General features: G+C 44.5%; 1 protein-coding gene across 1 annotated transcript; it reads left to right on the top strand.

Moving 5' to 3' along the window:
• The first annotated feature begins 74 nt into the window (after positions 1-74).
• On the top strand, positions 75-9,661 carry VAMP3 (vesicle-associated membrane protein 3). The gene is made up of 5 exons (XM_010849940.1): positions 75-190; positions 2,232-2,313; positions 6,095-6,253; positions 7,018-7,069; positions 7,872-9,661. Coding segments are annotated over exons 1-5 (315 nt in total). The 5' UTR covers positions 75-188; the 3' UTR covers positions 7,892-9,661.
• Positions 9,662-13,427: the final 3,766 nt, after the last annotated feature.

The following is a 13,427-nucleotide window of genomic DNA, read 5'->3' as shown; positions in this document are numbered from 1 at the left end:
GCCCTCGACACACCCCGCCCCCTTCCGGCGCGACCCTCGCGGCCTCGCGCGCCCGGCCCACCCCGTCAGCCCCTCCCGATGACGTCATCGCCCCTGCGCCGCCGGCACCGCGCCCAGGTCCCAGGTCCCCGGCCTCCGGTCCCGCAACGCCAGTCAGCCGATCCTGAGACTCTGCTTCCGCCGCCAAAATGTGAGTGACAGGACGCGGCGCGGAGGGCCCGAGGGCCCGAGGGACCTCGGCCCGCGGCTGGGACCCCGGCCCGGCCCGGTTCCCGCCCGCCGCCCCTCGGACGCGGGCGCTCCCCGCGCGCATAGGCGCGCGCATATGCGCGGGGGCTCCCAAGGCCTAGGGGTGGGCGGCGGCCCCCGGGAGTGCGGGCTGCATACGGGCCAGGTCGGCACTGCGGCCCCGCCGGCCGCCCTTGAGGGCCCCACGGCAGTCGGGCGGACGCGGAACGGGTGAGGGCGGGGCAGCCGGGGTTTCCTAGAGGTAGGGAGAATTTCACCGCCAGCCCTGCTTCATCTCCGACCTCCCCTCCCCGTCCTGTTTTTCCCACCTTGCCCCCCAAGTTCACCGAGGGGTGCTGTGACTGCAGCCCTCGTCCTGGAGCGCCTGCTCCCCGCCTGGTGTTGGGCTGGATTCCGGAAGTTGCAAGGGGAAGAAGGACCTCCGCCCTGTCTTGAAGCACCTGTGGTTTGAGTGGACTCAGGCGCAGAGCTGTGGGCCTTCTCCTTTTAAGCAGAAGCATTCTTGTAGTGGCCCTTGAAAACAGGAATTTCCCGTGGTAACAGTTCAGAGAACGCTAAGGGTCAGGAATCACAAAGACCCGCTGTCCCCCGCCTCAACCTGCTCGTCGCTCACCTACAGAGAAAGGAATGGGTGCTTTCCCACGGTTCCTCCCGGAACTAGGGTCACCCCTCCTCTGGAGGGTTCCTGCTTGAGGCTGCTGTGCCAGATGATCGCAGCAGTTAAAATCTAGGTCGTAGAATTAAACAGAACCTGGTCTAACACAGGCTCCAGTGCAGCCGGTGGTGTCGACTTTCTAAACCTTTAGTTTTCTGTAAAATGAGGTTAATAGTAGTAGTGCCCCCTCAAAGAGTTTTGAGGACTAAATGAGAAAATGCTTGCAGCAAATGCATAGTACATGACCCTTTGCTGTTATCTATCAGACAGTAAACTCTGAGGGCATTGCTGGGGTCTGCTGCATCCCTAATCTTTGACACATGGTAGGTATAAAATTAACTGTCTGTTGAATCAATGAATCAGTGGGTGTTGTAGGAAGGACACAGGGAAGAGACCTAAGACATAGGAAGGATCTGTAGGATAAGGCAAGGCTGTAGGCAAGACTGTATATAGGTATCTCTGAAAAATCAAAAGTACTGCCAACCAAGTCATGGAAGCAATTAGGACTTCCAAGCCAGAGTGCTCAAAAAAGATCTGTCTGGGGGAAAAGTAAAGCATTCAATGAGGATGTTAAAAGAAGTACCTTTCAAGAGAGGGAGCCTTGCTTCATCTTATCTTTGCCACTCACACCACCCCCACTCCCTGCATCCTAGTGTTCCTCACTCTGTTTCTCTAAGTGAGTCTATTTCTCTGTACTGGAAAAAGGGTGTTCTGTAGTTGTTCACCACTCTGAAGACAGTTCTTGCCACAGTGAAAAGATCAGAAGAGTACTGAGTGCATTTAAGTAGCTGTATACCTTAAAACAAGTAATAAAAAAAAAAAAATGGGAACATAGCATCTACCTATCTTAGGATCAGGCTTCCCGGGTGGCTCAGATGATAAAGAATCTGCCTGCCATGCAGGAGACCTGGGTTTGATCCCTGGGTCAGGAAGATCCTTTGGAGGAAGAAATGGCAGTTCACTCTAGTATTCTTGTCTGGAGAATCCCATGGACTCAGGAGCCTGGTGGGCTATAGTGCATGGGGTCACTGAATGTCTAACACTTTGACTTTCATGTGAGGATCAGATGCTTCAGTGATACAAAGGAGAGCCTATCAAACCTTCACTTTAGACCTCAGTCACTTTTAACATGTGGGTGAATCTTTGAAATTTTAGAGGAATTAGAAGAGATGTCTTTAGAACCTTTGTTCATTGCTGCAGAAAAGATGTTCATTTTCTGCTTTAGTTCTGAAATTTCTAACTGAGGGTCCTGGAAAATATCCGCATACTTAACAGAAATGTGTTTGGAATCCTAACTTACTCTTGCCTGTGTCTTTACATGTTTCAGGACTACAAATGCACCTGCAGGTTCAAGCGCTGCCGCTGGCAGTAGTAGAAGACTTCAGCAGACACAAAATCAAGTGGATGAGGTATTGCTCTGAAATGTGGAAAACCTGAATTACAAGCCAGCATGAGAACACTCTGGGAATAATTCTGTTTAGGAAAAGTATCATAGAAGTGTGAACGTAAAGTAAATTTGGACTATCCTAACTGTAACAAAAATTTGTCCCCTACTGGTTTGGGACCCCTTTTCTAAGCTTCTGAGAAGTCACATCCTCCTGGTTTCAAGCTTGTTTTCCTTTAACCAAATCACACACCTAAAGTACAGGCTCTTCTCCCTGAGGACATCCCTCCCAAGAATCACTTGGTGATGTATATTTTGCCACAATAAATTAAACATTAGAGAAGAAAAAAGAACTGCTTTATAAAAGAATAAAATCTTAAGGATGAGGTCTGTAGATTGCAGAAGCCAGGATGAATCCTTCTGACCAGATTTTTCATCAGGATGCTTTTTACCAGTTACCCAGCCCAGCAAATCTCTGTCAATTGCCATCCAGTACTGTGCAAGAGGCAGGTGCTGGAAAACTGCTCTAACCCAGCAGATCTATGTTTGTAGAAATGTTAGGTTGGGAGGCCCTCAGAGCGTCTTTTCTTCTGCCCTATACACGCAGACCTACAATGGAAGACTATTTGAGAAATTCAGGCTCGTATTTCCCTGGTGGCTCAGAGGTTAAAGCGTCTGCCTGCAATGTGGGAGACCTGGGTTCGATCCCTGGGTTGGGAAGATCCCCTGGAGAAGGAAATGGCAACCCACTCCAGTATTCTTGCCTGGAGAATCCCATGGGCGGAGGAGCCTGGTGGGCTACAGTCCACGGGGTTGCAAAGAGTCGGACACGACTGAGCACCTTCACTTTAACCTTCTCTTTCAAAAGCCATCATAGCTAAGCAAGGCTGTGTTGGTCTTTCTGCATTAGGCTATCTTAAAAAGCAGAGTTAAACTAATGTTAGATCCCATTGTTAAATCCTATGGCAATATTTTGGTCCGATGGTTTTGTTTATGAACTAAATTCTGAATTGTTTACATTTTCATGCTAAGAAACCCGTTCTAATTCCATCTTCCATGAAACTTCTATTTACTTACAAACTCAAATTGGGTCCTTTTTTTTTTTTTTTTTTTTTACATTTTTTAAATTAATTTATTTTTTATTGAAGGATAATTGCTTTACAGAATTTTGCTGTTTTCTGTCAGTCCTCAACATGAATTAGCCAGAGGTAGACACAGATCTCCTCCTTCCCTTTGGTACTTTTCCTTTACCAAAGAGAGTTTTTTTTTAACTGAAGTGGAAATTTGCATAACCACCTTAAAGTGTATAATTCAGTGGTATTTGGTGTATTCACAATGCCCTGCAGCCATTCCTTTTGTCTAGTTCCAGTTTTTTCATCACCTGAAGAACACCTTGTAGGCATTTAGTAATCACTTCCCATTCCCTCTTTCTCCAGAGTGGTAGCCTCTAATTGACTTTCTGTTTCTGTGGTTTTGCCTCTGCTGGATGTATCATATGAAAGGGATAATACAATGCGTGGCCTTTGTGTCAGGCTTCTTTAACTTCACATCATTTGTTCGACATTCATCCTAGTTGTGGCGTCTGTCGGTGCATCATTCCTTTTTGTAGCTGCATAGTATTCCATTGCAGATGGATACCTCAGTTTGTTTATCCATTCATCTGTTGGTAGATTTTTGAGTTGTTTTTCCCTTTTGGCTGTTATGAATCGTGTTACTATAAACATTTTCATGTGAGCTTCTATGTGGACATCTGTTTTCATTTCTCTTGGTTATGTATCTAAGGGCTTCCCTGGTGGCTCAGTGGTAAAGAATCTGCCTGCAATGGAGGAGATTACCTGCAATTCAGAAGATGCAGGTTCAATCCTTCAGTAGGGAAGATCCCCTAGAGAAGGAATGGCAACCGACTCCAGTATTCTTGCCTGGGAAATTCATGGACAGAGGAGCCTGGCAACCTATAGTCCATGGGGTCGCAAGGGTCGACATGACTTAGTGACTAAACCATCGCCATAGTAATGCTATATTTAACTTTTTGAGGAACTTTCAAGCTTTTCCACAGTGGCTACACTGTTTTGCCTTTCCACTAGCCATGTCCAAGAGTTCCTGTTTTTCCACGTTATCATCAACACTTGTTATTTTCTACTGTTTTGATTATAGCCATCCTGAACTGATCCTAATGAGTATGGATTAGTAACTCTTTGTGGGTTTAATTTGCATTTCCTATTGACCAGAGATGCTGAATATCTTCTCATGTGGTTGTTGGCTGTTTGTATAAATTCTTTGTAGAAATGTCTGTTCAAGACCATTACTAGTTTTTTAACTGGGTAGTCTGTTTTTAATGTTGGTTAACAAAGAGTTCTTTGTATATTCTGGATGTTAAATCTTTGTCAGATATATGATTTTCAAATATTTTCTGCCATTCTGTGGATTGGCTTTTCATATCCCTGATAGTCTTTTGAAGCACAAAAGACTTTAATTTTTATGAAATCCAGATTATCTGTTTTTTTCTCTTGTTGCTCTTGCTTTTGGGGTCAAATCTATAGCCAAAGCCAAAGTTGTAAAGAGTTATGTTTTCTTCTAAGAGTTTTATAGTTTTCAGCTCTGTATTTGGGTCATTGATCCTTTTTGAGTTAATTTGTGCACGTGAGGTAAGGTAAGGGTCCAATTTCATTCTTTCGCATGTGGCTATCTAAGCACCAAGTTTTGAAGCTCAAAAGTGTGACTCCTCCAGTTTTGTTTTTCTTCTTCAATATTGTGTCGAGTGTTCAAGGCCCCTTGGAATTCTATATGAATTTGAGGACTAGTTTTTCCATTTAGGCAAAAAAAAAGCCATTGGAATTTTGATCGAGATTGAATTGAATCTATACATGTGTACATCACTAGGGGGAGTTTTGCCATCTTAACACTGTTAATTAAGTCTTTCAACCTATGAATGTGGGATGTCTTCCCATTTCATTAGGTCTAATTCCTTTCAGCAGTGTTTTGTAGTTTTCAGCATGCAAGTCTTTGGCCTCCTTGGTTTAATTTATCCCGGGGTATTTTATTTTTGGGGGTGCTATTGTATGGAATTGTTTTCTTAATTTCCTTTTCATTGCTAGTTATGGAAGCACACTAATTTCTGGCTGTTGATCTTGTACCCTAAAACTGTACTGGGTTTGTTTACTAACTCTAGTAGGGTTTTTTGGTAGATTCTTTGGGATTTTCTGTACGTGGAATCATCTACAAACAGCGATTATTTTACTTCTTTTCTAATTTGAAAGGAAAGTGAAAGTTGCTTAGTCGTTTACAACTCTTTGCGACCCCATGGACTATAGAGTCCATGGAATTCTCCAGGCCAGAATACTGGGGTGGGTAGCCGTTCCCTTCTTCAGAGGATCTTCCCAACCCAGCGATCAAACCCAGGTCTCCTGCATTGCACGCAGATTCTTTACCAGCTGAGCTACCAGGGAAGCCACCAGGAAGCTTTTCTAATTTGGATGCTTTTTAATTTCTTTTTCCTACCTGGCCAGAGCTTCCAGTACAGTGTTGAACAGCAGTACTGAAGGTGGGCCTCCTTGTCTTTCACCACTGAGCATGGATGTTAACTGTGGGTTTTTCCACAGATACCCTGTAACATGTTAAGGAAGTTCCCTTCTGTCCTAGTTTGCTGAGTGTTTTTATTGTGAAACAGTCAATCCTTTTTTCTTTTTTGAAAGTTTGACTCAAAAGAGTAAAGAGTTGACCTGGAAAAAAAAAATGCCAGTAAACTTCGTTGATGAGTTGCGTTTTTCTTTCCTTTACTTGTACCTGAATGTGATCATATTCATCAGGTGGTGGACATCATGAGAGTCAATGTGGATAAAGTGTTGGAAAGAGACCAGAAGCTCTCTGAGTTGGATGACCGTGCAGATGCGCTACAAGCAGGAGCCTCCCAATTTGAAACAAGTGCTGCCAAGTTGAAGAGAAAATACTGGTGGAAGAATTGCAAGGTACTTCGCTTTTAACTGGTCTTTATATCAAGTCACCGTCTTGTCTTGGGGTAGACAAAGGCTACAAATACTGGACTTTCATGAGCCTTAGAGATGAATCTGACTTCCCACACAGAAATTTGCATTGACTTTGAATCTAAAACTCTGACTACATATCCTTTTTCTGCCCCCACAATTGAGAATGCTCCATGCTTTGTGGCTGACCTTCAGAAGTTTGTAGAAACAAGCAGGTCCAGAATCAGTCACAGACTGCAGCCCCTTCCAGCCCTGCACACAGACAGGAGAGGGCTGGAACAGGAAGGTCAGTTTGCATGCAGGTGCAAATGGCTCCAGGGTAAAAGGAAAGAGGTGCTGGAGAGCTGCAGCATACTCCACAGAAAAGCAGGAAGCACCACGTGAGGAGCAGGGCCCAAAGCAGAGTTCACGTGGTTGCCAAAGAAGTGGGCCGCAGTCACATCCCTTCCTGGGTTGAAGAGTGACACTTTCTGATACCTGACACAGGCTTAATCCGTGTATCCACAGACAGATGCCTATCTAGGACCATAAATCATTTGAACGTGTTATAAAAAAGCAGATAGTGAGCGTTAGCACCTATCTGAACATTAATAAGGACATTAAGTTTAGGCCTTAATAATTATGACTATTTGGGATGGGTGGGCACCTTAATTTCTCCTTCTGTGACTAGAATGATACTAAATGATACTCTTCAGTTGGCACGTTAATCTCTGGGTTTGAATGTGAAGTGGACATATGTTTGGTTACAGATGTGGGCGATAGGAATCACCGTTGTGGTCATCATCATCATCATCATTGTCGGTGAGTTCTCCTGCTCCAAACTCATTGCAGAAAGTCTTGTCTGTTCACATTTGACTCCATGTACAACAGCTCAGAATAAAAGTTCTCTTGGAGATGTTAATGTATCCCAAAGGTTTTCCTTTTCGTTAGTAAGTGTTGTAAATACTTGAGTGCTGAATCTGAGATTTTCAACATAAACATTGTCCTGATCCATAAGTTTGATCTCTGTATAACTTTCATCAGATATTTCCTTTCATGAGAAGTAGTACAGCCTAGTGATGAAGAGCATGGGCTACTTCTGATCCACTCTGCTCTACCATCCAGCTGTGTGGCCTTCAACAAGTAATTTCTTATTTCTGAACCTCAATTTCCTCATTTATAAAATGGGGACAATAATAACTAGTACCTATCTCATATGTTTATTATGAGGACAAAGCTGTTAATATATAAAATGTGCTTAGGATGGTGCCTGGCATATAATAAGAATAGTTATATAAAGGAACAAATATACACCCACACTATCATTAATACTATTATTATAACCATTAGTACTACTGTAGACAGTATCGGAACAGCCCATTGGCATTAGTAGCTGAGAACATGAGAACTATTTAAAGAAATGTGTCTTGGATCCTTTTTTTGGCAGCCTCCTCTAATCTTCCACAAAATGTAGAGAAGCTGCTAGTAGGAAATTGGCCAGAAATTGAATTTCTGTTCACACTTAGACTGTAGTGTTTGATGTTTATTCTGTGTTTGCACTGAAAAACTAAACAACTATTCTCCCCGCTCCCCTCTCCTTTTTTAAATCTCCTCTGCTTGTTAGTGTGGAGTATATCTTCCTGAAGAACCAGTGAAACTCCAGCCTGCTGTTCAAGAAACCTCTTCAAGACTTTTGATTTAGAACCTGCTATATTATCAAGCTCGCCTACTGTTCTGTCTAAAATGATTATTTTTCTGTTAGTGACTGTAAAGTTTGTTTCCTAGGAGACGTGCCTTTGTTTTGTAATATGCACTCCAAACTAGAAGCGTGGTCAGCCCAGCCTCCGTTTTGCACAGTGCCTTTTCAGATTTACAAATGGGCTGATGGAGAGGACTTCTTCGGTTGCAGAGTGTTATAACCTAGCAGTAATGTTGTCTGGTTAATTGCCATTGACTGCAGTTAAGGAAATTTGTTCCAAGTTAACTGTCCTCATCATATGACATTACCCTCATTTTAAACCTCTGGGTAATCAGATTCCAATTTGTGCCTTCCAGAAAGAACACCACTGCCTAACACAAATCTGTGCCTTATTTTGCTCTTTTTCTGATTCCCTATAGCAGAACTCTCTACTGTTTATAGACACTACTGACTTTTGCTGTATTTTAAAATAAGATACTGGTAAAGAGTTTTTGCTCTTACATTAGATATGAAGATGTTTACTTCCTTGTTACTGTTATGTATCACTTGCTAAAAATACTGTTTTGATCAGAAATAATAACCTCTCTAAAACATTTTTATAGAACGATGGCTGTGACCAAAGTTTCTATCTTGCCAAAAAGTTAAATCCCAGTCAGACATCAAGTTTGTTCCTGCCAGATAAATTCAGAAAAGTGACCAGTGGAACTCAAGGTGCCCTTCAGAATTAAAGTTGTAATGTTGTGTGTGAACTTCTGACATCCTGGCAGGCCTTTCTTGCCCTTGAAAGGGTGTAGGTCTTGCAACTGCCCTTCCGATTTAGCATTTTTCCTGAGGTTTAGAGAAGATTTGAGCTCGATGCTGACCGTCTCCTACCTGTGGGAGGCGTTTTACTCAGCAGTTTGCAGATGATCAGCTGTAAGCTCCAGTATGTTTCTAATAATATGTGAGCAGCAATTTTGTAGCCTTCACCTGAGACTGTCTGTAGACAGGTCATTTTCTGGCCCAGTCTCCATAGACAACAGCTTCTTGGAGTTTGTTTCTAATTGTGATCCATATTCCACTGTCTAAATCTGTCTTGTAAATTTCACTTTCTACTAGGCATTGGTCAGAGTAGATGACCCTCTTCCCAGGGGACAGCTAACAAGAGACACTTTCTTTGACGTCACAGACTTTCTGCATGAGACTCTGCTTTGGGCAGAGGTGTTGTCAGCTGAGAGACTTTTGTTGTGTACATGAGACTTTGGACACCAGAGTGTGTGGCTTAAGGTCAAGAAGTCAGGTAGGAATGAAAAGAGGCAAGGAGGCACCGAGGGGGAAAGAAGTCTTAGCACCCTGGGGCTCACCGTGACCAGAATGTTCACAAAGTCTCATTCACATGCTACTTGGTGACGTACAAAGCGACAGCAGTTAAGGTGCATCAGGACCCAGGTTCCACTTCTTTAACATCTGTTCCCCTGACATCAGTGCAATGGTATGAAGTTGAAGATGTGCCTTGCGGTGTGCCCTGCTGGGAGAAGGGGACAGCAGTTAGTGTCTGGACAGTGGCCCACCCTCGTCTCAGGTCTCTGCCAGGTCTGATTCTGCAGCTTTGGTGCTTGGTCCCATGTAACCCACTGGCTGCTGCATTAACCCAGGAATACCCCACTTGTGTATCTGTGTGTTTAGCTGGGAACTCACCCGCTATAATGAACTGAATAAAGTGTTTATAAACATAACTCTGGTGCCTGTGTCCCTGATAGAGGAGTAGCATGTGGTCCAAGTCCTGAAATGGCGTTCCCTACTGCTCACCCCCTCCCTTACAGACCCTGACTCCCCTTCCTCATTGCCTGAGGACCCTGATTTCCTCACACCCCACTCCCTGTATAAAATAGTGTTCTTCAGCCGAGGAGATGTTGGGGAACTGGCTTCCTTATGGTCACTGAAACACTCAGGATTTGGCTTTTGAGTTTCTTAAATAGATGGTCTTTTGGAAATGAGTTGTGCAGAGCTGGCCAGTATGTGGTGGATCAAACAGCTGCTCACATGGGACATGGGGAAGTTGACCCAGGTGGGGAATGGACATCTCCAAACCGTGTCTCTTGTTTTCATTCAGCATATCTCTTTCCCCTTGAATATGCTTCCACACTTACTCTACAACCCCTACAGAACAATATAATATGGGTGGAAGGAGACTTATGTTTACAATGAAATGCCAGTTTGCAGTAGAATCTGATGAAAAAGAGGTTGACTTCTTTCCATTGCCTCAGGTAAATGGTGACTGTTTTTCTTGTCTGGCAGACAGTCATGTCCCTGGAAAAGCACTGAGAGTTCTGCCTTTTGTTCAGGACCTTGAGAGAATGAAATACATGTGAACCCTTGGTATCATTTTCAAGATTTTAAAGGAAAATCTACCATAAATGAGCTCCTCTTTAACTGCATATCCCTTAAATGTCAGGGTTCCTTAGGGTGGGACCTCAGCCAACTTCTCTCTTCATTCTACTTAACCACCTGCCCTCAGGCAATCTCTCTGCTCTTGATCTCTCCATTCATTAATCTGCTGATGATTCCTGGCCTATTGGATACAAGCCTCTCAAACTCAGTGTTCACCAGACAAGGAAACCCCTCCTTCCTCATGGTCTTCCTGTCATTAACTGTTGCAGAGAAGGGCCCCATCACCCACCCAGGGATCATTCCAGACACATCTGCTGGACTTGCTGGTATTTTTGGTCACCATCTGTTAGCACTCAATATGCTGGAAGTGTGCTGTGTAACAGACACCCCCAAAATCGCAACGGCTTCAAGTTTTTTCCTCGCTTGTGCTTTGTGTCTGATGCCAGTCAGCAGGAAGGCGCTATCATCAGCTCCTGCAGACAGGGTGGGGAACTTCCTGTAAACATTCATTTTAGTTTATCACTACAGAAGGAAGGAACCATCAGGAATTGTGCACTGGCTCTCAAAACCCCTGTCTGGATATGGAGCCAGCAGCTCTGCTCACATTTCATCGACCAAAGTGACTTAGTTGACCGTGGCTCACCTCAGAAGGGAGTCCTACCTGTCACCCAAAGGAGAAGTGGAACCTCTATGAACATCTTCCTCTGTGTTGACATTACCATCAAAAAATGGGGGCAGATTCCCCTTGTCTTGTTCAGTCAGTCGTGTCTGACTTTGTGGCCCCACGGACTGCAGCATGCCAGGCTCCCCTGTCCTTCACTATCTTCCAGAGTTTATTCAAACTCATCTCCATTGAGTTGATGATGCCATCCAACCATCTCGTCTAATGAGTTGTGTCCCCTACACGATAATTCTACATTTGCATCACGAATGAAATGTTTTTTAAAGTATAGTAGTTTTTTCATTGGTTTTGAACGAGGATTAATTATTTGCTTTAAAATTGACCAGACTGCTTAGCTCATTTAAAAAATTAGCAAACTTCCAACTGAGCTGCTTTTCATAGTAGCAGAAAATTCAACTTGTAAAACTAGAATTTACTAAATAAACCAATTATGGTATAGTTATTATTTGGAAATATTTTTTCCCCTCATCCTTTAAATAGCTAAGTTCATTTAGAAATCTACTTGACTCTGTACTGCCACACGGACAATCCCATTGGCAGAAGTCCCTGCCTCTGGGCAACACTGTGGACTCCCAACCGCAGGAAGGACTTCTCTTCAGCCATTGCCTCTTGTCTGCAGCTCTTCCTTTATGTGTCATTCACCTCTCTGGATTCATTCACCTCCTACTGGATCACGCCATCACTTAATAGTGATCCCCGCATCCCTGCCTCCAGTCAACAAATGCTTATCTATAGCTCTTCACAGCAAAATTCCTTCCTATGTCTTCCGGTATTCACCATCACACGTCCTCTTTTTCTTCAATCCACACCACTGAGACATCTGTAACCAAGGTCATCCATCGTCTTGGTGAAGGCCAACAGGAAATTCTCTGCCTTTGTCTCACTCTGCTTGTCACCAGCATTTGATACAGTTGCCAGCTGTCTCCTTGAAATGCTTCATTATGGAGCTTCCAGGACCCCACACTCCTGGCTTTCTTTCAACCTTATCTATGGCTCCTTATTTTTTGCTTGACCTTATCTCCCTATACCCTGACGCTTGGTCTTTGGCCTTTCTCTGTCTGCACTCTGTCATTGACACCGTTTCACCCACCACTGTGAACGCCATAGAGACTCTGATGACTCCCTTAAATGTAAGCTGTATCTCCACCCCTGGTTTCTCCCCTAAGCTCCCAGCTGGCAAATCCAATTGCCTACCTGACCACTCTGCTTGGATGTATGACGCACATCTCAAACGTAATGTGTAGAAAACAACTCTCTGTTCTTCATCAAAACCTGCAATCCCCAGACTTGCATTCGGTAAATATTTGCTGAATAAATGCAGTTTAACAAAACAAGGCTTCAGAGGAGAGTGAATATCATTTGAAAAAATAAGGTGGTTTATCTAATACCCAGGTTTCCCAGGTGGTGCTAATGATAAAGAATCTGCCTGCCCATGTAGAAGCCACAGGAGACGGTGGGTCATCCCTGGATGGGGAAGATACCCTGGAAAAGTGGCAACCCACTCCAGTATTATTGCCGGGATAATCCCAAGGACAGAGAAACCTGGAGGGCTACAGCCCGTGGGGTCACAGAGTCGGATTCGGACACGACTGAGTCACTGTACATGCTCACATGCATTCAATACCTAATATGACCTGCCACATTCCGTTTTACCCTCCTCTTTTATGCACAATTGCTTCAATTCATCCAACCAATACTGAAGGTTTCTGTACCAGGCACTGGAGACACACAGAATATCTGCACAGCATCCCACACTTCAGCTAAGTCGAGACACAATTAAAAAGAGCCCTCTGTGTTTTTTAAAGGGCTTCTCTACACTTTCCCTTCCAAAATAGTGTCTTTTACAAACACTTGTCTTTCTCCAGTTGCTAAATGAAATCTTTAGGAAGACGAGGGAAATGTTTCAAGTTGTGAGAATTCCACTTCTGAAAACCAGATTTGATCTTCGCAGTCGGCTACACGGCCTGGGTCCTCCCAGCCGCTCAGTGTCGGCAGGAATGAGAGAAAGAAGGTCGTTAACAAAGATGGAAACGACGGGAACTCGAGAAGACATAAGGAAAGCGCTGCGCTAGGACGTCCAGGGCCCTCCTCTGGATGCCCAACCCGCCGGCTCCACTCTCCCGGACACCTCCTGGCGCTTCCTGGTTGCTGCTGCTGCTGCAGCTAAGGTGCGACCCCATAGACGGCAGCCCACCAGGCTCCGCCGTCCCTGGGATTCTCCAGGCAAGAACACTGGAGTGGGTTGCCATTTCCTTCTCCAATGCAGGAAAGTGAAAAGTGAATGTGAAGTTGCTCAGTCGTGTCCGACTTTTAGCGACTCCATGGACTGCAGCCTACCAGGCTCCTCCGTCCTCTGGATTTTCCAGGCAAGAATACTGGAGCGGGGTGCAGCTGCCAATCACGTAGAGGCTGGGCCGATCCCGCCCACC

This window comes from Bison bison, unplaced genomic scaffold (assembly GCF_000754665.1).
Source record: "Bison bison bison isolate TAMUID 2011002044 unplaced genomic scaffold, Bison_UMD1.0 scf7180017864289, whole genome shotgun sequence".
Taxonomy (NCBI): domain Eukaryota; kingdom Metazoa; phylum Chordata; class Mammalia; order Artiodactyla; family Bovidae; genus Bison; species Bison bison.
Note: the sequence above shows the minus strand (reverse complement) of the source record. Positions and strands in the feature narration are given on the sequence as shown.